Here is a 24743-nt window from a genome sequence, read left to right on the forward strand (position 1 = left end):
CACTTAAAAAAACACCGTTTCCTTCACAGCAAGCAGGTAGCATTCTTATAACCATACGTAAAGGAGTATGATGCATCTTTTGATGTTTTGAACTTATTTTTTTATTCCTTGTAATTGTCTGTTATTCTAAGTTGACCAGATCATTTTTTTTCTCCCAACTCTTTTTATTTCTAATTGGAGAATAATTGCTTTACAGTGTTGTGTTGGTTTGTACTGTATAACCACATGAATCAGCTCTAAATATACATATATCCCTTCCCGTGGGAAGGGGACGAGATCATTTTTTAATTCCTGTATTTAAGGTGTTAAATTTTCTCTCTAAATTAGGTGTTGCCTGAAAACTTATGACACCCTCAAATTCTAGCATCAAATCTGGTGAAAATATTCTATAACATTTGTTTTGGGTCTCTCCACAATGTTGCTAGGCTGCTGATTTTTGCCTTTTGCATGAATGTTTCCAGCAGAATATGCAAGTTTTTGACAGTGGTAATTTCCAAACCATTTACCCCATCCTTAGATTGTTGGCTGAAATATTTTGAGAAATAAAATTGAGATCATTACTGATTATCAGAATTTATTTTTCAATTTTAAAATTAAAACAAATTATTAAGGGCAAAAAAGAAAGAAAGAAAAACCTTGTACTAGGGTGAAACAAGAAAGGTGTAGTTAGAGGCTGAAAAGTGAGAATCTGTAATGCCTGTGATTGACTGTTTTTTCATGGTTTGCTGCTCCTTCTAAGTTATGATCGCTACAGGCAGCTCACAACACATAGCTATTGGCTACTTTCTCACTGTACTCTTCTAAGACTGTCTTATATAATATAATACAGTCAGAGGAGTGACAACCATCACCATTGTTGTATTCTATTGATTAGAAGCAAGTCACAGGTCCCACCTGCACTCAGGTGGAGTGATTAACAGATTTTAAACCCAGCATTCTTCTGTGGGTCTGCAAAGCCTTTCCCTGTTTCAGTGGAAATAAAGTTAAGGAAAGTATTCTCTTATTTATCATTTATTCAGTAAATATAAAACATTTGCAGTGTGTGAGTGAGACTTAGAACTGCACAGCAGCACTGCGGTGGTGAAAGGACAAAGGCAGTCTTTACCCTCAGAGACAGCATGGAATAGCAGGAAGAGCACGGAATTGTGAGTCCTGAGATTCCAGCCCTGGGGTAGTTATGAACTGGCTCCATAATTTTGGTAGATGTATATTTCCTGAGACCTTATATCTAAAATTAGTAATTATACCAGCTGTAACATTTTATTATTCTATAACTGAATCTTTTAACTTTGACATCTGAAAATTATTTTAAAAGCATGTCAGCTTTTAATAATTTGATTATTTGGTTTTCTATTTGACACTGACATACCTAAGATGCTGTTTCCCTAGCATCAGTACACATACACACACACACACACACACACACACACGTGCATATTTTGAAGATGTGCAGGGCTTAAGATTAAAGTTTGGCCCTTCTCTGTAAATGTGTTCAGACAACAATATAACACAGATACAGAAGGCAGCTTGTTTTAAACTTGTAGCTAAACATGACATTCAAATGTTAATTGGATGAATAAATCTTGTTCATTTTACAGACATGGAAATGTCAATGGAATAAAACTATTTATCACAAGATAATGGTCTCCTGCTGCCAGATAAATGCCAAGATGAAGATACTTATTGAAAATGTATCAAAATATTCTATTGCTATTTATTGAAAATAAAGGTTGAGGAAAAGTTCAACTTTTCAGGTCAAACATGAGAAATGCTCTGTCTATGGTATTAGTATATTGCTGTCTTAAACACAATGTGCATGGTATAGAAACATGAGAAAACTCTTAAGAAATAATGGTCTATAAATGAATCTTTTAGCTCTAAGCTATGAGAATTACTGGAATGGTGCAATGGGGGCTAGGAGGAGATACCTAACATACTGAATTGTTATGTGCCTGACACAGTCCTGGTGTGTTCACTGACGTAAGCCATTCACAAGGATAGAATTTGAGAAGGATTACTATCCTCATTTTCAGGTAAAGTTAAAAGCAAAAGAGTAAATTAACTATACTTCAGTTAGAAAATAACTTGTAGTCACATAGAGAATTAAGTGCCAACACCAGGATTCAAACTCAGCATGGACTTCAGATCTCCTGCTCTTCCCCTACACCCCACATCTGTACTTATGCCTCTAAGTCTGAATGCAATACCTTTTGATTTGGAGGGCTTTTGAGTAGATTATTTCTCCAAGTTGTATCGTACCTAATGACCAAATACTTCTTTGGATCTAATAGGCTGATGAGTTTTCTTTAAATGATATTGTCTACTTGTTTAAAGAAAAGAGCACACCCCTAATTCTTGAGGACTCGATTGACTCTAAATGAGCCAAGTAGCACACTAAATTCTGAAGGTTCCCTGGTAGCTCAGATGGTAACGAATCAACGTACAATGCAGGAGATGGCGGTTCAATTCCTGGGTTGGAAAGACCCCCTGGAGAAGGATAGGTTACCCCACTCCAGTATTCTTGGGCTTCTCTGGTGGCTTGGTCTGTAAAGAATCTACCCACATTGTGGGAGACCTGAGTTCGATCCCTGGGTTGGGAAGATCCCCTGGAGGAGGGCATGGCAACCCACTCCAGTGTTCTGTCCTGGAGAATCCTTATGCACAGAGGAGCCTTGTGGGCTGCAGTCCATGGGGTCACAAAGAGTTGGACATGACTGAGCAACTAAGCACAACACGGCGATAAATTCTAATGTTAAGACCACCTTCTTTTCAGCGGTGTGATTTTATCGTAATTCCTTCTTTCCGCTTTCTTTTCTGAACCTAGATATCTATTTCTCCACTTTACTTGTGTCATACCGTTCTTCGTAAAATACATTATTTGGGTGATTATGAATATAGGTGAATAACTGAAGTTGCTTAAACAAAGAAAAGGAGGATTGTTCACTAAAGATTTTACTGATTTCTTCATGGCAAGTCCTTCTCAAGTCCCTCCACCCCTAACAGACAGTGGGTGTTAATGTCTCCCTCCTCTGGACTTTCATAGAACTGCAGTTTTCCTCTGGCTATGACCAATCTACCAATCAATACAAAATACTGATTTTAGTATCAATATTTACTGATATATACTTGTCCTAGTTTCCCTACTCGGGAAACACTCCTTACTAGGAGAAATTATGTGCTTTCCTTCTATTCCTCATGGTACCCAACAGAGTGGTTTGAACATTACAGACATTCAGTCAACAGGAGGGTGAAGGAAGCACATGGATGGTCTGATTTAAGGAATAAAGGAAGTATGAAGACTTCAGAGGTATCCATAGTACACCCTTGTGAATATGTGAGTCTGTCTACCTGGTCCTTTGCTGATGCTTCTGTTTATCAGTTTTCTCTAAAACACATTTGGATCTTATTTATTTTGTAAAATTCCTACAGGCAATAAGTGAGCAGATAATTTTACTGCTCGATGGATGGAGAGAAGTTTGATTATTTAAATTTCCCTCTGGAAGAAAATAGTAATTCATACAGTACTCTTTTGATATATAAACAGTATGTATACTAAGTAAAGGTTTTTTAAAAAGTTATAATATTCTTTCAGTAGTTTTAGACAGACATTAAGCACCACCGTGTCCAATCAATTACTAACTGGCAGTCTTTACTTTCACAGATGGAAGACCTTTAGCTCTGAAGGACATCTGGGAAGGAGTTCATGAGTGCTATAAGATGAGATTGCTGCAGGGACCATGGGACACTATTACTCAACAGGTTAGAGAATGTTTTCATTTTTATATGTGATTCCTTCCCTCTGCGCATCTTTTCTTCTAGCTTTGTCTCTCTTCTTCTTTTTTTTTTTCTATTTCATTCCTCTACTTTCTTATAGATTTCAGTTCAAAGACACTTTCCTTTAAAACATCTTACCAGACCCAGGCTTGGTTTAGCTTCTCTGTATAAGCCCTCATAGCACCCTGTAATTTTCCTTCATAGTACATGTTAAAAATTTAAATTATGTATTTGGATTTTTTAAATTAATTTTTTCCATTATACTGTGTGTACTCTTGTGGCTAGACCTTTTTTTTTTCTCTCCATTGTATAACCAGCACCAGCGCAGTACTTATCATACAGTAGATTTTCAATAAAAATTTATTAAGTGAGAACAGAAACAAAGTTGGCATATACACCAAGAAATGGATGAGTTAGTGTGTGTCACCTCTTACTGCTTCAGAGTTTTACTCGTAGGTGCATTTGCAGGAAAAAAAAATTACTTTTGATGAATAATACGTTTGCAATAGTGATTTTAAAAAGTTGCAAAAATAGATCTGCAAAAGTAGATATAAAAAGTATATTTGCAAAAGTAGAGAAAATAAGTTTGTTAATCATGTAAGTCATTATTACTGCCTTGCTAAAATCAGCAACTAATTATTTTAGAGATTTTCAAAAAATATTCATTACCTTGCAACCAATCATGGTCTCTTTTTTACTTATATCAAAAATCTTATTTTCTCCCAGCCTCTGTGAAGCTTAATCAAAGCTTCCTTTAAAAATGGCTTTATCAGCCATTAGAATTTTTATGCCCTCTTATGTGTTTGATCATAATGACAGTTTACCTCCCAATCAACTTAAGAATCCTTAGCATCTCATATGTAGTTCTCTGACAATGATTGCAAATGACCATTTCTTATGTTTTAATTGAGGAAAAAACGAGTTTTAAATATATGAGTCACACACCACCACACCTCCCCCCACCCCCTGCTCAAAATTAATCCTTTTTTTCTGTTCCTACCATTACCTTCCTGGTTTGCACCCTGTTGCCTCACCTGGAACAACTAGTAAAACCTACCTTTGGTCTTCTGCTCCTTTCCTCCCTGCCCCTTCCCTTTAGTCGTGTTTTCCTAACCATGCAGCAAGCCTGCAGTAGCTGTCCAAGGGGCTATGGTGTGTGGTCTAAATGCCTTGCCTGGGTTCCAGGGCTGCCAATCCCTGGGTCCCGCTGGCCCTTGCCAGCTTATCTCCTCCTCCCCCACACTACACAGTCTCAGCTCCTGCCATACATGGCTGTTCACTTCCCCAAACCCATGCTATACAGTGTGTTCTTGGAATTCTCTCCAGTTTAATGCTTTCTCTGTTGCCTTTGTTCTCTCTATATTTCCCCCTCCTTCTTTCACATGTCCGTTTCTCAGAAACCACTTCAGCTTACAAAAATGGTCCCTTTTAAATCCCAGTTCTGTAGACCAGAAATCAGTGGTTGCTATGAGGATAATGTAATGAGATATATAAGCAAATCCATCAGAAAGGTTTTTGGCAAGAGCCTTTTATTTTATGCAAAGTGTTTTAGACTAACCTTTAAGTATGTCAAGGTGAGTGCTAAGTGATTCAACTTCCAGTGTCTTGTCAGTGACCACAAACTGTCCAAAAATATAAACTGTAGAGTCAGAATCCACAGGCCCTGGAAAATGCTTGGTTTTGAGAGTCAAAGAAGACAGCAAAGGATAGAGGAAGGGAGCATCCAAAAATATATATGTATTTAACTGCAGTGCCTTTTTTGTCTGCTTCTTCTTAATTATGTTTTATATTATGCACCTGAGCCCAAATCTTATGGTTTTCCTTTTTATGTCTCTAGCAGCCCTATCATTAATCTCCTCAGTGCAAACCAAAGCACAATTCTGGATGGTCTGTGTCATTTTGGGCTTTAATTTCACATGTCTCTGTTCTGACTTGTGACATATAAATAAGATTTTTGAACTCAACCATATTTTCTTAATTTCCTAATATGATGTTGTCGAGAGATTTTGTTCCACTGATTGGATACCTAAGTTGCTAACCCAATCACATGACCCAATCTGTATATTGATAGTTTTAAATGGAATTGACTAGTATCTTTTATTAATAGTTTACAGGCATTTAAGCATGATACAGACTGCCTGTTAGCTGACTCTTTTTCCTACTTAGCAGAGTATGGTAGTAATGATCAGATCCTATCACAATAAGAATTACCATCTTAATACCAAGTATGAGGCCCACTTATTGGGAGGGATATTTGATACATCCAAATGGTAATCTAAGTATAACATTTAGGTGTTCCTTTGGAATGTGTCTTATTGGGATTGATCTTGTGGACAGGTATTCCCACTTTTGATAACGCACTTTATTTAGGCTTTAGAATTGCTCATCACAGTGTATCTCCAGGCACTGAAGACCTAGCAAGGGAAACTTATTTGTTGCCATTGTACTAACTTGATATTTGAAACTCATTATGAATATTCACTTTGGAGGTCTTAGTTTTTAATCCCAGTTTAGCTAATGGGTTGCTGTTTATGTGCTGTTCTTTGCCTGAGATCTTTGAGAGAGTGTGTCCTCATTTTTGTAAGGCCCCATATGGAGAAAAAATAGGGTGTCCTCAGTGCTGTGAGGGGGAGGGTGTGGTACAGCACTGGGGAAGAGTGAGCTGATAGGATATTGGTGGCACCAAATAGTAGACACCATTTTGCAGAATTATACTAAAGAACCATTAGCTTGCAGACTGAACATAGTAATAATATCCTGTCCTCCAGAGTGGCTTAAAAACAAAAGCAGTCTTTGCATAATATAACATGCATTTCACTTCATTTTCAGGCTTGATTGTGCTCATATAGTTTGTTGCTCTTCATCTTCAGTAATCACACTTCTGTTCCCTCAGCATTTGTCTTGATGATAAGGACCTATTCATGTCAGTTATGAACTCTCTCTTTTGAAGACAAGCCACTCATGAATCTCATACATTTGATTATGGTGATTACTTACCTGCTTTTGTCCAACATCATAGACTACCTATTATCTCAACCTTGCAGCCTAATAAAGAATTTCTAGAAGAAAGTGAACAGGTGCCTAGCTTGGATCTGCCTAAATTGGTACAGTGACTGTCACAATAATGATCACTGGAAGGTGTGGGCACTGTGTTTTAGGTAAAGAACTCCTATAATCTTGGCAGAGGCTAAAAGCAAAAGACAAGAAATCATACTTCTAGTTTTACTTGAAGATATGTATATTTGTATATGTGAGTGTGTAGTGATCAGATAAGTAATTTTTCTTACTGTCTTCTTTTTAAAATTTTTTTATTATGGGAAATTATAAATATAATACATATGGGAATTTGTATAATATGGGAATATGTACAATATCTATAATATGGGAAATTATAAACATAATACAAAAATAGAGATAATAGTGTAGTGTAGTGGTCCTCAGCCTTTTTGGCACCAGGAAAGACAACCACTCACTTGCTGTGCAGATCAGTTCCTAACAGACCATGTACAGGTACTGGGGGTTTGGGACCCCTGGTATAGTACACTTACAAACTAATGACCAATCTTATTATTTTGGTATCTCACCTGATCTAATTTTTTTGGTAGCAAATTCTAGACATATTATCTCATCCATAATCATTTAAGTATGTATGTTTAGAAGATAAGGGCTCCCCACAAATGTTTATAGCAGCTTTATTCATAAGAGCCCAAATGGAAACAACTCTGAAGTTCTTTAGGAGGTGCATGGTTAAACAAATAATGGTACATCCTTACCGCAGATACTACTCAGTAATTCAAAGTAACCAATAACCTGAATGAATCGCCAGAGAATTATTGAGTGCAAAAAGTCAATTCCCAAAGATTGGCTGGTAAATGATTCCATTTAGCTAACATTTTTGAGATGAGAAAATTATAGGTAGGAGAATAGACTGCAGTTTTCAGAGGTTATGGGTAGGAGGAAAGTGGGTGTGGTTATAAAAGGCAAGGAGGGAATCAGGTGGCAATAGGAATGTTCTGTATCTGACTGTATCAATGTCAGTATCATGGTTGTGATAATGTAGGTTTGTTTTGCAACATATTCCCATTGAGGGAACTGAGTAAAGGGTATGAGCAATCTCTTTGTATCATTTCTTACAACTGCATGTGAATCCACATTTATCTCAAAAAAGTTTATTTAAAAAAGGTAAGAATTCTTTAAAAGAATAACCACAATTCTATTATCACAACTAAAGTTGTTAATAATTTCTTAATATCATTAAATAAGCAAATGTTTGAATGGCACTAGCCCTTCTCCATGGAGGTTTTCTTCCTTTCAGAATGTTTATCTAGGTGCTATATCAGGCAGAGTGGATTTAACTTTGGGTACCACCACTTATGAGCTATCTGACCTTGCGCAAATAACAAAAACTCTTCATGTCTTATCTTTCCATTAAAATTAATGGCAGCATCTACATAGAGTTGGTGCGAAGAGTAAGAGAAAGGGTTGTATACAAAACTCAACCTGTGTCATCTCCTTTCAAATATATAGTTTCTAACACCTGAACTGTGTGCTTTAGATTTGGAAAACTAGGAATTTTGCGGTACTTTATTTTCTGATTATTTATGCCTGGGGAAGTCTGTCCAAGTGCGAGTAAATGAATGGGATTGGATGGATAGAATTGGGAAGAAACTCGATGCTTATTTTCCCATGTGATTTCATACATGGGAGAACTGTGAGAGAACCGGCCTAGAAGTCTTGAGTACACATTCTGCATGCCCCAAATACCACTAATTTCACTTAGAAGATTTTAGCATGTCTGAAACATGCAAAGGTATGATAATTTTAGTGAATTTTCATTATATTTCCATGATAAATCTCTCAGGGTAAACACACACACAGCAAAAAATCTGAAACTGCTTAGGTACCTTTTGGTGAATAGATTGCTTTTGACTCTCAGTGATGCAGGAAGTCACTGGTTAAGGATTCTTAAATAATGAAGCTTGATATGTTGCCTGGTGATTTATAATGATGGTTGATAAACTGATGATTTAATTGTGCTTCCTCTAGTAATAATCTTAAGTGCTCGAGTGAAGTTCCAGTGATTGGCTTTCTTCTGAACTCAGTCTCCCTAGAGTCTTTAGGCATCTCTTTTACACAACATCCTATAACTGACTTTTAACTGTTCTATTTTAAATAATACAAATCAATTAAAACACACAGCTGTTTAACAAAACTTCTCAGTGTTGGTATAGGTCTCGGTGGGTATTTCCTGATGGCTCATAATGACATCAATTTAGTGCACCTGGTAGGATCGGTGTGCACTGGAAGCGGCTTAATTCTTAAATGACAAGAAAATTAAGAAGCCTTTATGGATTGCTGCTGCTGCTGCTGCTGCTTCAGAATCACTGCCAGCTTCATTGCTGGCTCTTTCATGGTGGAGCTTCACTGAAATGGGACCTCAGACATCATGTGATTGTTTTCTCTGTAATTTGCTGCTAATTTGTTGATTCTGAGTTTCTCGGTATTTATTTTGGACATTAATTCATCACCTTAGTGGGTAGATTTATAATCCCACAGTAATTACATCTATCTTGCAGACTTTTCTGTAGAAACCCTCCAGTGTTTTAATAGCACTCAGTAATTCTACCACACTCCCCTGTCTTAGGAGAATGAAATATACTTCATCGTTAATATGACCCTCTCTTTGGTATCCTAGGGTAGTGATGATAGTGCTTTTTTGTTTGTCTCTGTTGGTAGTTATTTTTAGATTGTCAATCTATACCTGCATTGTGTCTTTAATGTTTATTGAATGTTGATGCTGTGGAGTCCATACATCATCAGAGTACTTCATTCTCCATATTCATTTTATTTTATTTTATCAATTCAGAAATATCCTTGTCTCTCACACTCTATTGTGCTTTTCTTATTTGGGGTAAAAAACACGTTTTTGGAAGTTTTATTTGTTTCTAAGTCTTTCCTTACATTTAGACGTATATGAAAGTTCTTTCTCTTTAGATATTTAGTCATTATCTTTGACTAAAAAAAAATTTAATAAAAAATTTCTTGACTTTACACCCTGAAATGTTTTAGGAAATCTTCGTACTGAATGCTGTTTAGGCATTTGTATGAGATTACTTTCTCATCCAGCTTTTGATTATTAATTTCTAAAATGTTTTGTTTTGTTTCATTTCGATGAGAGTTCAAGATATATAGTTAAACAAGGAATGTATTTCTTACAAGTAGCCAACTTATTCTTTTATATTTGGGTCTTATTTCTTTAAATTGAATTTGATTTCAGTAGACAATAAAAACGAGACTGGTTAGGGTAATGTTCTTTGTTATATGTATATCTCACTGAGCTGAGTATTGCTTAGCTTTTTACCATCAAAGTTGCACTTTTGACTTAGCACATGCCTTGAATTTATATGAGAGCTTACTTTAAAGAATTTTCCAGCATTTCATTGATCTTAAAACTTTTATTCCTAAAAAAGAAGCAGCTTATAAATGTGAAAATAACATACCATTTAAAATATTTAATAATTAATTTTAATATTACTCATCTTAGCACATTTCATTTTGATAATTACCTGTCATCAATTTTTAATTTTTAATAAACATCTTAGTTCCAAAACTTCAAGTTTGAGGAATATTTATATTCTCATTTCCAGTTTTTGAGTGATTAGAGGTTATTGGTGGGTGGGCAGTAAAGCAGCAGCTAGAAGCAGGTAGAGAAGCCTGGGAGGTGGGAAGGCAGGCACAGGACCCAGAGAGGATGGAAGATGGACTCTGCAGACAACTTAGCCAGATTCCTGTGAGGGTACTGGGCTTCCCAGGTGGCGCTAGTGGTAATGAACCTGCCTGCCAATGCAGGGGAGGCACAGGTTCTATCCCTGGGTTGAAAAGATCCCCTGGAGAAGGAAATGGCAATCCACTCCAGTATTCTTGCCTGGAGGATCCCCAATGGACAGAGGAACCTGGTAGGCTATAGTCCATGGGGTCCCAAAGAGATGGACATGACTAAAGTGACTGAGTGCAAGCACAAGAAAGATGCTGTTTGTTTTCTGTTATTTTTGGCACAATGGTCGCTACACATGCATACTCTATAATGCAATTATTCCACCTTTTAAAAACTTCTATTTCCCACCCACTTAGCCTTTTCTTTTTACCTGTTGTGTTCCTGGTTCTTTTCCATGTTAGCTGTTAAATTTCCCGTATTACATTTGCAGTCTATACTTTGTAGTTTAAATTTTGGCAAATAGAGATAATACAAAATATATAAAGCATGTTTGCAAGTCATTACAATTATTTTATTGCATGCTCATGTTATTCTTTCAGTATATCATTGCTACTTCCCTTTGTCCAGTCTGAATTTCAAAAATATTTAAAGTCATGTATATACATATACTCAACTGTAAGATTAATACATGTACTGTAAAGATTAAAGAAAGTGAGTAAGAACTAAGTGGTAGAGAGGGAAAGACAATTTTACAGAAAACCTAGGCTAAGGGACATATGGGAACTTTCTAGAACAACAAATAACAAAAATAGAGAACACCAATTAAATATGTTGCTTTCATTCTGTTATGAAATTAACATTTACCAAGAAAAACAAGCCTTTTTCTTATATTAAATTTTAGGAAGATAATTTTACAAATATGAAAAAAATTATCTCCTTTATAGATACTGCTTAAGCCACCTTTAAGAGGAGGGGAGGGAGTACTGATGAGTTGTGTGGGAGAGTTACAGTAATGTTCTGCATGTGTGTAGATTTATACTGCAAAGGTCCTTATTAGCAGCTTGCTGTTCAGATTCAACCTGTAGATGTATTTTGAGTGCTTGGAAAGCTTTATGAATTTGAAAGCATTTGGACTAGGTATGTGCTCTATAGTTAAACATGATCACTTTCTTTTCCCTTTGCCTGATATCCTGTTTCACTTAATTTGCCCACCTGTCTTCTAAAGGCATTTAGGTTTGCTTGTTCCAATATTGGTACAAGATACAAAGAAAGAGTTTAGAGATTCTGTATGTATGAATCTCAATACATATCTTGGACTATCTTCAAGTAAAAGTGCTATCATATGAGTGTAAGATTTTTTAATAATTTATTTTTTCTGTTTAAAAAAGTTTTATATGCTGATCATTTTAAATAAAATATGGAATAGCGTAAGAAAAAAATAATAATTGCTCAGTCTCAAACATTATAAATTACCACTGTTCACCTTCCAGTGTATAGCTTTCTAGAAATATTGTTTATTTTTTCATATAATTATATATAATGTATATTCACACATGTATATATAATATATGCTGCTGCCGCTGCTAAGTTGCTTCAGTCATGTCCAACTCTGTGCGATCCCACAGATGGAAGCCAACCAGACTGCGCCATCCCTGGGATTCTCCAGGCAAGAGTACTGGAGTGGGCTGCCATTTCCTTCTCTAGTGCATGAAAGTGAAAAGTGAAAGTGAAGTCGCTCAGCCGTGTCCAACTCTTAGCGGCCCCATGGAATGCATGCAGCCTACCAGGCTCCGCCACCCATGTTATTTTCCAGGCAAGAGTACTGGAGTGGGCTGCCATTGCCTTCTCCGATATATAATATATAAATATACACAAATGCATATGAGATCACACCTGTTTTTTAAATTTATGTCACAGATATCTTTTCATACCAATATTTAAATACATCTAAATTTTCCTTCTAATAACTGCATAGAATTTCAATATAAGGCAATACCATAATTGCTTTAATGTTGTCAACCTTAAGTTCTTTTTGCAACTGTTTGTATTATAGAAGTGAAGTGAAGTCACTCAGTCGTGTCTGACTCTTTGCGACCCCGTGGACTGTAGCCCGCCAGGCTCCTCTGTCCATGGGATTCTCCAGGCAAGAATACTGGAGTGGGTTACCATTTCCTTCTCCAGGGTATCTTCCCGACCCAGGGATCGAACCCGGGTTTCCCGCATTGGAGGCAGATGCTTTAACCTCTGAGCCACCAGGGAAGCCCTTGTTTGTATTATAAACAGGTTCTAAATTAACATTCTTATCCATACCATTTATGCAGTTGTAAGATCATTTCCTTGGAATAAATTCTTAGAAGTGGAATTGGTGAATCAATAAGCATTCACTTTTAAAGATTTTGTTAGATAATTCCCAAGTCAGTCTCATAAGAACTGTACTAACTCCTGTTACCAGCAGGATATTAGAGAACCGTTCCCTGAGTGCTGGCTGACATTGGACATAATTGTTCTTTTTAACGTGTTACGATCTGATGTCCATCAGGCTACATATTGGAGCCATGTATCTGTCAATCAATGCCAAGGTTACAGATGAATGAAATGTAGGTTTTTCTTGCAGTTGATTGGGCACATACATTTTAGACATCGAGGAAGTATAGTCAGGATTAAAGGGTCTACTTTGCATCCTTTCCAAGCCCAAACCATGTTTCTGCTGTGCAGAGGTGCCTGGAGGAGTACCTGCCTGCAGGGCTCAGGCTTTGCTTTGTAAAGCTTCATCACTTGCACCAATGATGGAGCAGAATCCATGGAAGCACTAAGTCCTGCTCCTTTAAGCCTGGAAGATAGGCTCTTGGATGGCAAGATTTTTGTGAGTTGAAATTATCAGTCATCCCCCTCACCCAAATAACAAGACACAAGTGGAATATTTGACTGAATAAAATGGTATCGTAGCAGGCCTGCCAGGATGAAGTAACTATTAATACACTTCCCTCCAGACAACAAACAATAAAAGGGTTAGCATTTTGAATGCTTTCAAAATACTATCCATTTAAGTCCTGAGGAACATCTCCTAAAACTGACACATTTGGTTTTGGCACAGTCGTGCTTGAGCTGTTCCTCCTGGCAGTAATTGGCTGTGAGATCAATATATTCTTTAAGTAGAACCAGGTCATCACCATATAAATGGGTGGTTGTCTTTCTGTTTGCTGTCACAGGAAATCAAGTACTCACTTCTAAAAGCTCTATGAAATTGAAAATGAATTTAAAAGTATGGGGACATGATTGCAATTCTACTATATAACCTTTTAAGCTGAGAATTTATCTTGTCCACATATTTTTCAGTACAATAGGTAACACTTAGGGAACATTACCCAAGTGCCAGGTACTCTTTAAATACATTTATTATTTCACTTAATCTTCTGAACATCCATATTAGGTTCATTTTATTTTACACATTTTACAGAAGGGGAAATCAAGGGACAAGGACATCAGATAAGATGCTAAAGGTTAAACATCTGTTAAGTGACAGGACCAGAAATTGAACTCACCTTCATGAACTCATGACTTTGAGAGCTCTGTCATTAGCCACTATGCTTTAACCCTCCTGTAAAGTTTATCTTAGTCTCAAGATGTTATCATATAGATTTAATCCATTTGTGCATCATGGACCTCATTGAGAATCTGATGAAAAATCTGGGACCTTTCCCTAGACACACAAAATTTTGCAACCATGTTAAAGAAGAACAATCTTTAGAATTTGTAGTGACTGTTTAGTTCAGTCACGCAATCATGTCTGACTTTTTGCAACCCCATGGACTGCAGTATGCCAGGCTTCCCTGTCCACACCCATTCCCGGAGCTTGCTCAAACTCATGTCCATCAAGTCAGTGGTACATCCAACCATCTCATCCTCTGTTGTCCCCTTCTCCTACTGCCTTCAGTCTTTCCCAGAATCAGGGTCTTTTCCAGTGAGTCAGTTCTTTGCATCAGATGGCCAAAGTATTGGAGTTTCAGCTTCAGCATCAGTCCTTCCAATGAATAGTCAGGACTGATTTCCTTTAGGATGGACTGGTTTAACCTCCTTGCAGTCCAAGGGACTCTGATGAGTCTTCTCCAACACCAGCAGTTCAAAAGCATCAGTTTTTCGGCACTCAGCTTTCTTTAGAGTCCAACTCTCACTACTGGAAAAACTATAGCTTTGACCAGATGGACCTTTGGTGGCAAAATAATGTCTCTGCTTTTTAATATACTGTCTAGGTTGGTCATAGCTTTTCTTCCAAGGAAAAGTGGCTTTTAATATCATGGCTGCAGTCACCATCTGCAGTGATTTTGGAGCCCCCCAAAATAAAATCTCTCACTGTTTCCATGTTTCCCCATCTATTTGCCATGAACTGATGGGACTGGATCCCATGATCTTAGTTTTCTGAATGTTGAGTTTGTAGGATTATAACTCAACATCCATTCTACCCTCCTTCTCTTGTTCCCTTTATGTACTGCAGACATTGGAGAATTAAAATATAATTCTCCATCTCCCTCTTGGAGAGAGGTCTGAATTTGATTAGGTTCATCATATTGGTTGCATCTGTACAGGGATTTCAGAGGTAGAAGCGTTGGAGGCTGTACTGTGTTGGAAGCACTGTGGGTCTTGAGGGTTGTCTGTGTGACTGTAGTGTCCAGTCACTAGCTTTGAATGTGTCAAGAGGCAGTGGATGTGGCAACTGTTTTGCTGGTGTGAATTGTAGCTGGTGTGGCATTACCATGGAGGAGGTGGAGTAGAAGCAAGTTCTAATCATGGGAGTTGGAGGTATGATTCCAAAATGGCAGATTCCTGATCTGAAAAGACGCGTTATATCATTTGGTCTCTAGTTCTCCAGGATGGCTTTGGGAATTGTTTCTAGAAAGTCATCTAGAATTTGTTGATTCATCTCTTCTAATGAGGGCTTCAGTCTGACAAAGGAGGCTCTGTTTTTTTGCAACTAATCTTGACGGATACAATATTATATAGCTACACCTAAAAATAGTGTTTTCAGCAGGGTGGAAGTTTGGTTCTGAAGACAGAATCATTTGGGTTCTTACTCAAGTTCTACTTATATGACCAGAGGCAAATTATTTGATGTTTCACCTTTCTCTTTCACAAAATGGGAAATTATTTCTATATGGGGACTGCTATAAGGAGGACCCCATTAGGTTGTTATGAGAATTATGTGAGTTAATGCCTGTGATGTGCCTAGCATGATGTTTGACACATAGTTGGTACTAAGAATATGCACTCTTGCCGGGAGCCAGCGTGAGGAATCCTGCAACTCAGGGCTTCAGTTAACTGTCTCCTGAATATAAAAAGAAGGTCTCGGTTTAAACCCCTTTGATGGCTTTCTACCTTACCTAACTGGTCTGCCTGGACTTTTGCAGCCTGTGAATTGTTTACGGCCCCCAACTGTGAGAGGCATGAAGCTTAGAGCATCTTAGAGATACAGAGCCTTTTCTAAAAAGCTAAAAATTGTATTGGTGATGGGTTTCACTGTTGAGTCAATGACTGCTGCCAGGCCTCCATATTCTTTATCGTTTAGGCACCTGGAGGATATTAATCAATGTAATTGGGATATAGGAAAAGGAATATAGTAGTTTTGATGTTAGCAACACTAGACTTTTGAGTTAATTACTTTTCTCTTTGTTATAAATCACTGTACTTCTTTCATTGTTATAAATTGTTGTGTCCTTGCTATGTAAGAATGTAACTTTATTTAGTGGTTTCTGAGAGTGGCACCAGACTTTGGGAAGAACAACACTGTTAAGGCAAATAAGTCTTCTGGTTGACAAACCCTTATCAGAAAAGGGCCGTAAAATGTTAATTGGCCTTCTGGCCAGAAGGTGATGTAAATCACCTAAGACTTATATATACAGCTAGGTATGCAGAGAGAAAGCCTGGTCTTGATAAGAGTCAGGGCTGCTGATGCTGCATAATTTTGTATTATCCATTGATCTCTATGTAACATCAAAAGTATATAAGGCCTTTCCGGACAATAGAGGAGGGCCAGTCACTGGACTGGTTTCCCCTGTGTCTTTTCTTACTCTATTTTCTGGCTGAATTCCCATCTGGGGCGTGGAGGCTCGCAATGTCTACTTACTTGTCCTGGCTTTTAGGATCCACGCGAGAGGGAGCCCAAGGCGAGGCACCCCCCCCCCCCCCCCCCCCCCCCGCCGCTATTCAAGAGGACGCCGGTGGCCTAACGTAGATGGTGCAAGTTCCTTGTCTTGGAACTTGATTGGTTTTCCACGTAAACCAAGTTATTCAGCATCTTTTTTCCAACTAAATTTTCCTACTACACTATTTCTTCCTAATCTCTCTTTATATTTCTAAATAAATAAGTTTTTCCTCACCACGCCGTCCCCTCTTCGAATTACCCTGGATCCACCGGGGCTGGACCCCGGCACACTCTTATTATCATTAATCCATAAATACTGTGAAAAGGAAAAGCAGTGGGCATAATTTGGGTTTTGGATAAAATACAGCACTGCAGTGGTCAATAGAATGATTGTTGAGCTTCAGGTTTCCTGCCACAGTACACTCACAGGCTCAAACTGATTGTTTATTGAAGAGGAAGCTGGTAGAGAGTACTTAGGGGTCATATTCGCTTAGTTAACTAGTTTTGTAGTTGTCATTCAAATAGCATTCAAAAAATCCTGGTGGTGAATTGCCTTCCTCAGGAGAGACCTTCAGCTTTAGATGGCTATTTCAGTGTGCTGTTTTTTTGCATGATGGGGTTAGCAGAGCACGGGAGGGATGTCCCAAAGCTATAAAGAGCAGAAGTAGCCCATCTGGGCCTGTGACAATCCATCTGCAGTGCTTCTCCCAAGCCATGCCATGAGCATCTCCCGAAGCCATGCCACGAGCATTGCGTGCTACAAGCTGTAGTTGTTATTGTGCTTGTGGCTAAACCTACAGCTTCCCATTGAGATACAGAAATGTCTTAGCATGTCTTACAATACATCTAGAGTTGAGTTTTTAAAGAATTTTTTACAGTAATGCTGGGAATAAGTGTTTTTAAAATTTGTTACATATAAGAAAGTGAAGTGGATATTAAGGCTTATTTTCTAGTAGCATCAAAGGGTAAGGAAACATAATTCAGATATGATTTGTTCAATTATAGTGAATAGCCAACAAGGCTAACTAAATTTTAAAAATAAAAGAAATGTTCTTCAGTTTATGGGCAAAATATCTTCAGGAATTTTGCACTGTTTGTGCAGTAAAGTCTGGTTCATTAAATCACTACAATATCCCCAGCGTTGTACCAGTAATTGTGATAGAGCCGAGGTAGTACAGGGTATTGTACTTGACTAGAAAAGCTTGTATTATATACTGAAAAGAAAATGGTAATATACATGGATGCTGTGAGGTAAACCACTTGCTGGTTAAAGAGTTTAAATTGAATACATGTCTAAGTAGCTTCCTGTAATCAATAAGCTCCTTTCTGCCAGACTTTTGCCCCATCCCACCCCCACTCCACCCCTCTAACCTTATTCAAGTAGACTTTAACAGCCAAGAATGCAGTGGCCTGTCCCTTATACGCTCACATGGCAGTGCAGGCAAGTTTTTCAAACTTAGACTTGTTAATATACAGCCAGTGGGGAACTCCACATAAGGACAGCCAATCAATGTTTTAGACCTCAGAAGGTTGCATATATAACCTGTTTAAAGGTTTCTAAAGCCTTCCCCTTCCACTGTGACTTGAAGGTGATCATTGCAAACAGCTGTTAAAGGAGAACATATGTGTAAGAGTCCTGTAAAATCCATCTCCTATGTAGGAATAATTAGCAAATTGCAATTATTTTCCATATTTTATTTGAATTTCTTCTCAGGCATGTTTGACATCAAGGTCACCACCAGAAAAGGCTAAGTGATCAATAGTGCTGGTCTCTTGAATATGTGAATGATGTTTCCTCTTGGACTTTGATTTAGGAAATTTAAGTTATTACTGTGACACAAGTTTGGCTGTTGTTTTCCCCATTGATCAAAATGGCCACCCCTGGAGGTGTGGACCATATGGAGACAGTCTTCTCAAAACAGGTCTTTCTTCTACCGATGAAGCTTTAATCAAATCATTATCATTTTGTATATTCTAATCTCCTAAAAGTATGATGTCAGCTAATTTGGGTTTTCACACAGTGTTCAGGGAAGCCCCACGTGTGAATTGGGGTATCTTGAGGCTATTCTGTGTGTGTTAGGATGTATATGAGGGTGTGAGGGGGATGAGGGGATGTATTTGGGAGAATCCAAATAAGGTAGATGAGTCTTTGGAGCTCTGCACATCACTTCAGTCAAAGCACCTTCACTTTCTTCTGTTTTTTTTTTTTTTCGATTTCTTGTAAGGTTTTATTTGCAAAAAGTGTTCTGCTGCTTTAAAATGTTTTAAAACGTCTGAGCTAGAGGACATATTTCCAAGATATAATTCAAAAGACTGTCAAGTTAAAGCTATATAACTAACAGTGCTTTGTTCCCTGACAAGGGGAATTTTAGACATGTCAAGTCTATCTTTTGAGAGAGTTGAATCAGGAATATATAAGTCCATATTGTTTCCAGCAGGTTACTCAGAAAAAGATCCTTTTGGTCTTAACTGAGATCAGTGTGGCCAGGCTTACCTTTGCATCTGCTAAAGTTATTTTGTGAAGCGGCTGAATAAAAATAGTTCTTAGAGCCCACAGCCTTGGATATGACAGTTCATCCTGTCAAACTGAGGCAACTTCTAACAACTCACCATATGGTCCAGAAAGAAGGTGATCAGGATATTTGAATTGAGCTCTCCATCTTGGCACTTCCTAGGAGACAGACTTTTGGCCCTCTGGGTATTTTATGGAGATCCTTTATAATCAGAAAATGTAGCCCGTTAACTTTGGAAACTAAGGATCTTAAGTTTCTATAGCTGCCAATAGTATCTCCCTGGCTAACTCAACCTATCTGTATTTTAGGTAAAGCTCACCAATCTGTATACACACCAAAATGGTTCAGGGGAAACATCCGGGACACCGCTTCTCCCTTGCTTGCGTGCAGTCTGCTTTTTCCCTTCTCTCATTCATGCCTGGCCAAACTCTTCAGCCAGAATCAGAGGTTTTCCAAACCAGTCTAAGGACAGCAATGACTTTCCAGGTGATAGTTTGGAAATCTTGGGTGCCCCTTATGTTTATCTGTCTATATCTAGTGAGAAAATTTTGTGTGATTTGTGTGCCCATACTAAGTTCTTGGGGCTTCCCAGGTGGTTTAGTGGTAAAGAATCTGCCTGCCAGTGCAGGAGACACAAGAGAAATGGGTTTGATCCCTAAGTCAGGAAGATCCCCTGGAGAAGGAAATGGCAACCTGCCCCAGTATTCCTGCCTGGAAAATTCCATGGACAGAGGAGCCTGGCAGGCTATCGTCCATGGAGTTGCAAAGAGTCAGACATCACTGAGCAGCTGAGCACATGCACGCACACCAGATTCACATTTAGGGGTTCAGGGGACTGACCTCAGCTAAGTCAAGTGCCCTGAGGATTCTTGCCAAGGGCTGATGTTTAACGAGAAGTAAAATTCATTTCCTATTGAATGAATGTTCTCGCTAGGTCCTGGTTACCGCACAGTATTACATGCCTTGTCCATGAGAAGGAGAAACCCTCACATATTTTGGAGTGAAAATATGAGGAAAATTGGGAGACAGGGAGAGACTGGGCCTGAGGAAGGTTGATTAAGGGGATTCAGCTGGTAATGAAGTATATTTCCCTTGGGATTTTCATTTAATTCACCTGCCCAATTCTAGCTGCAATTTGTAGACACTCTAAGTAATATCAGATCAATATAAGTGAGCAAAAAGGAACCAGATTTGCAATTAATAACCAATATAGAAGCTAGGATAAAGATGCATTTTTTTCTACATGTTTTCTGTAGTTTTGACATCAACTTAGAAGTCACTCCCAAGAGCAAAGATTTCACAAGCTGAATTCCTGGTCTAAGAGGTTATTCCTCTCCCAGTTTTCAACATTCTAAGGACAGGCAGCTATTGTATTTTAATTGGAAAAATCCCCAGAGGGAAACAGTACTAGAATAGTTTCTTGGGATTTGGGGACCTGCTTGAAACTTTAATTGCTGTTTTGTTTGACTTTTCACATTGACTTTTCTGAAGACCAAACACCCTGATTCCATCTGTGGAAGTATTACTTAATGGTTCATATATCACTGATTTTTAACATCCTGTAAGGAACATGCTATACCCTAAATGTTTTCAGGTACATGGGCACATTCTGTTCACACTATGTTATGTAATTAGTTTTCCCCTAGTTTTTCTTGCACGTGTTTCAGTTCAAAGCAGGCAGGTTCCTCTAATCATTCATTTTAGCTGCAGAAATTCTTCATTTCTAAATGTTAATATTTATTTCTTCTTATAGAGAAGTCTGGTTTAAATTTTCAAGTTTTAGGTGGAATTAATAGATGACTTCTATTATTATGAAAGAAAACAAAGTAAGAAATCTCCAAGTGAAACAAAAATAGTTTCACTGATATTAAAAAAAACATTTTTTCCTGAATATTTACTGACTTTTCTCAAACAATGAAAACTACATGGGAGAATTTGTGCGAGATTGTCTCTGACTTTTCTGTTTTAATTAATAAATTTCCTACCTCTTGATAAGTAGAATGTAAGTTATTAAGTTACATTGAAAATACATAGCATGTATATCAAGAAAGAAACAACTTAAAGGTTGAATCTGCCCCTTTTACAAGTTATATGCCTTAAGTCAAGTTACATAAAAATCACTTTGCCTACTGTAATATAGCAACACCAACTTTCTTTTGGGTAGTATTTATCTGATAAACTTTTCTCTGCCCTTTATTCATCTTTCTCTGTTGTTCTTGATATATAGAACATTTAAAAACTTATGTACATATGGAAACTTGCTGTATGATGTGAGGAGCTCAAATCTGGTGCTCTGTGACAACCTAGAGGGGTGGGATGGGGTGGGTGGGAGGTTTAAGAAGCAGGGGACATACATATACCTATGGCTGATTTATGTTGCTATATGGCAGAAATCAACAATATTGTAAATATATTACCCTCCAATTAAAAATAAATACATTTTAAAATGTATTATCTTCATTACCTCCACCATAGTTTGGCCTCAGGTCAAACAACAGGGAGGAAACACAGCCCTGCCCATCAACATAAAATTGGATTAAATATTTACTGGTGGCTCAGAAAAGCATATGCCTACAATGCGGGAGACCTGGGTTTGATCCCTGGGTCAGGAAGATCCCCTGGAGAAGGAAATGGCAACCCATTCCAGTACTCTTGCCTGGAAAAGTCCATGGATGGACGAACCTGGTGGGCTACAGTCCATGGGGTCACAATGAGTCAGACACGACTGAGCGACTTCACTTCACTTCACTTCTTCATTTACTGAGCATGGCCCCACCCATCAGAACAAGACCCAGTTTAACCCTCAGTCAGTCATCAGGAAGCTTCCATAAGCCTCTTATCCTTATCCCTCAGAGGGCAGACAGAATGAAAACCAAAATCAGAAAACTAACCAAACTGACCACATGGACTGCAGCCTTGTCTAACTCAATGAAACTATGAGCCATGCCATGTAGGGCCACCCAAGATGGATGGGTCACAGTGGAAACTTCTGACAAAATGTGCTCCACTGGGGAAGGGAATGGCAAACCAGTATTCTCGCTTTGAGAACCCCATGAACAGCATGAAAAGGCAAAAAGATAAGACACTGAAAGATGAACTCCCCAGGTTGGTAGGTGCCCAATATACTACTGGAGATTAGTGGAGAAATAACTCCAGAAAGAATGAAGAGATGGAACCAAAGCAAAACCAACACCCAGTTGTGGATGTGACTGGTGATGGAAGTAAAGTCCGATGCTGTAAAGAGCAATATTGCATAGAAACCTGGAATGTTAGGTCCATGAATCAAGGCAAATTGGAAGTGGTCAAACAGGAGATGGCAAGAGTGAATGTCGACATTATTTGAATCAGTAAACTAAAATGGACTGGAATGGGTGAATTTAACTCAGATGACCATTGTATCTACTACTGTGGACAAGAATCCCTAGAAGAAATGGAGTAGCCATCATAGTCAACAGAAGAGTCTGAAATGCAGTACTTGAATGCAATCTGAAAAACTACAGAATGATCTCTTTTGTTTCCAAGGCAAATCACTCAATATCACAGTAATCCAAGTCTATGCCCCGACCAGTAATGCTGAAGAAGCTGAAGTTGAACAGTTCTATGAAGACCTACAAGACCTTCTAGAACAAATACCCAAAAAAGGTGTCCTTTTCATTATATGGGACTGCAATGCAAAAGTAGGAAGTCAGAGATACCTAGAGAAATAGGCAAATTTGGCCTTGGAGTACAAAATGAAACAGGTCAAAGGCCAACAGAGTTTTGCCAAGAGAATGCACTGGTCATAGCAAACACTTTCTTCCAACAACACAAAGAAGACTCTACACATGGACTCACCAGATGGTCAATACCAAAATCAGATTGATTATATTCTTTGCAGCCAAAGATTGAAGCTCTATACAGTCCGCAAAAATAAGACTGGGAGCTGACTGTGGCTCAGATCATGAACTCCTTATTGCCAAATTCAGACTTAAATTGAAGAAAGGAGGGAAAATGATGAGACCATTCGGGTGTGACCTAAATCAAATCCCTTACGATTATACAGTGGAAGTGACAAATAGATAAAAGGGATTAGATCTGATAGAGTGCCTGAAGAACTGTGGACAGAGGTTCATGACATTGTACAGGAGGCAGGGATCAAGACCATCCCCAAGAAAAGGAAATGTAAAAAGGCAAAATGGTTGTCTGAGGAGTCCTTACAAATAGCTGAGAAAAGAAGAGAAGCTAAAGGTGAAGGAGAAAAGGAACAATGTACCCATTTGAATGCAGAGTTCCAAAGAATAGCAAGGAGAAATAAGAAAGCCTTCTTCAGTGATCAATGCAAAGAAATAGAGGAAAACAATGGAATGAGAAAGACTAGAGATCTCTTCAAGAAAATTAGAGATATGAAGGAAACATTTCATGCAAAGATGGGCACAATAAAGGACAGAAATATCTTCTAACAGAAGCAGAAGGTATTAAGAAGAGGTGGCAAGAATACACAGAAGAACTGTACAAAAAAGATCTTCATGATTCAGATAACCACGATGGTGTGATCACTAATCTAAAGCCAACATCCTGGAATATGAAGTCAAGTGGGCCTTAGGAAGCAATACTATGAACAAAGCTAGTGGAGGTGATGGAATTCCAGTTGAGCTATTTCAAATCCTAAAAGATGATACTTTGAAAGGGCTACACTCAATATGCCAGCAAATTTGGAAACTCAGCAGCAGCCACAGGACTGGAAAAGGTCAGTTTTCGTTCCAATCCCAAAGAAAGGCAATGCCAAAGAATGTTCAGATTACTGTACAGTTGCACTCATCTCACATGCTAGCAGCTCAAAATTCTCCAAGCCATGCTTCAACAGTACATGAACCATGAATTTCCTGGTGTTCAAGCTGGATTTAGAAAAGTCAGAGGAACCAGAGATCAAATTGCCAACATCTGCTGGATCATCGAAAAACCAAGACAGTTCCAGAAAAATGCCTACTTTTGCTTTATTAACTACCCTAAAGCCTTTGACTGTATCGATCACAACAAACTGTGGAAAAATCTGAAAGAGATGGGAATACCAGACCACCTGACCTGTCTCTTGAGAAATCTGTATGCAGGTCAGGAAGCAACAGTTAGAACTGGACATGGAACAACAGAGTCATTCCAAATTGGTAAAGGAGTATGTCAAGGCTGTATATTATTACCTTGCTTAAATTCCAGGCTGGATGAATCACAAGCTGGAATCAAGATTACCGAGAGAAATATCAGGAACCTCAGATATGCAGCTGACACCACCCTTATGGCAGAAAGTGAAGAGGAATTAAAGAGCCTCTTGATGAAAGTGAAAGAGGAGAGTGAAAATGGAGGCTTAAAACTCATCATTCAGAAAACTAAGATCATGGCATCTGGTCCCATCACGTCATGGCAAATAGATGGGGAAACAATAGAAACGATGACAGACTTTATATTGGGGGGCTCCAAAATCACTGCAGATGGTGACTGCAGCCATGAAATTAAAAGAATCTTGCTCCTTGAAAGGAAACCTATGACAAACCTAGACAGCATATTAAAAAGCAGAGACATTACTTTGCCAACTAAGGTCCGTCTAGTCAAAGCTATGGTTTTTCGAGTAATT

General features: G+C 38.2%; 1 protein-coding gene across 1 annotated transcript in view; it reads left to right on the forward strand.

The window, feature by feature from the left end:
• The window catches only part of ATG10 (autophagy related 10), a 272173-nt gene that overhangs the window by 195416 nt on the left and 52014 nt on the right, over positions 1 to 24743 (forward strand). The window contains exon 5 of the mRNA XM_052644059.1: positions 3662 to 3759. Within this exon, the coding sequence (XP_052500019.1) occupies positions 3662 to 3759 (98 nt within the window). The remainder of the gene's footprint in view (positions 1 to 3661; positions 3760 to 24743) is intronic.

This window comes from Budorcas taxicolor, chromosome 7 (assembly GCF_023091745.1).
Source record: "Budorcas taxicolor isolate Tak-1 chromosome 7, Takin1.1, whole genome shotgun sequence".
NCBI classification, from domain to species: domain Eukaryota; kingdom Metazoa; phylum Chordata; class Mammalia; order Artiodactyla; family Bovidae; genus Budorcas; species Budorcas taxicolor.